General features: G+C 45.6%; 1 protein-coding gene across 1 annotated transcript in view; it reads right to left on the reverse strand.

Annotated features, from left to right (window-relative positions):
* Positions 1 to 776: 776 nt before the first annotated feature.
* Positions 777 to 1,137, reverse strand: part of LOC116085216 (ribonuclease pancreatic-like) — a 5,416-nt gene continuing 5,055 nt past the window's right edge. The window contains exon 2 of the mRNA XM_031362646.1: positions 777 to 1,131. Coding sequence (XP_031218506.1) covers positions 806 to 1,131 — 326 coding nt within the window. The 3' untranslated portion in view covers positions 777 to 805. The remainder of the gene's footprint in view (positions 1,132 to 1,137) is intronic.

Below are 1,137 nucleotides of genomic sequence, written 5' to 3' on the forward strand. Positions count from 1 at the left end.
ATGACTGATTCCCAAAAGCATCATTGAAATTGGATTTCCACTGTGGTTGTTAAAACTGAAGCCCCCCTCCCAACACATCCTCACACACATTCCTATTTCTTCCATGAGGTCTGAGTCAAGCTAAGGAGGCAAGAGAATAGGAAGCAGCCCCTGGAAGGCAAAACTGGCTGCAGCCTTTCCCTCACACTGAGAAAGAAAGTGCACAGTGAAACAAGGATGGAAGAAGATCACTGAAAGACAGAGGCAAAGGCAACGTTCTACTCTCTTAATGGAAGGACATTCTTAAATAGATGTGACTGATCTGTATTGGTATGAGGAGCAGATAGACTTGGGAGCCATGGCTACTGTGTGCTGAACTAGATGTTAGACTTTATTGTATAAGAGAAGAATGAATGATCAGTGGAGAGGCAGAAAAACTCTAGTTTTAGTAGTGTAGTTAAAGTTGCCAGGAGTGAGGAAGATCTGGACCAATGAATGAGGTGACCTGCCCATTGTCTTTATTCTATTGTGAACTGCCCTAAAAGGACAATTTATAATGAACAGAATTTTATTTGGTTGTTTTCTGAAGTCAAGAAAGTCTAATGTTGAAGGGACACGTTCTGGTGGGGGCCATCTTGTTTCATTTGTCTACAGCAAGAGAAGAATCTGGGAGCTCGATGCAGGACAGAAATCCATGTTTTATCATATGGAAGTCCTAAGATGAGTTACTTCTTTTAGGGAAAGAATGATAGAGAGGGGAGGCGGGTGTTGACCTTGATGAAGTTGGGAGACAGGGACATCTTACTGGTTTGGCCTAGGTGGAGCCCTACATAGTAGCATCTAAATGGACTGGTTTATAGGGGTTCCCATCACAGGCCACAATGATGTGCTTCTGGTAGTGATGGGTCTTATAGTTGCAGTTGGGATACTTGGAGTTGCCTTTCAGGCGGCAGTCAGTCATGTGCAGGGCAGAGCTGCTCTTGTAGCAGTTGCTATTCCCATTCTTGCAGGTGACGTTTTCCTGGGAGCAGACAGCCTGGACATCTGCCAAGGGTTCATGCACGAACGTGTTCACGGGCTTGCATGACCTCTTTGTCATATCCCGGCGCTTCATCATTTGGTTGCAGTAGGTGGGGCTGCTGCTGGAGGAACCTGCTG

This window comes from Mastomys coucha, unplaced genomic scaffold (assembly GCF_008632895.1).
Source record: "Mastomys coucha isolate ucsf_1 unplaced genomic scaffold, UCSF_Mcou_1 pScaffold9, whole genome shotgun sequence".
NCBI classification, from domain to species: domain Eukaryota; kingdom Metazoa; phylum Chordata; class Mammalia; order Rodentia; family Muridae; genus Mastomys; species Mastomys coucha.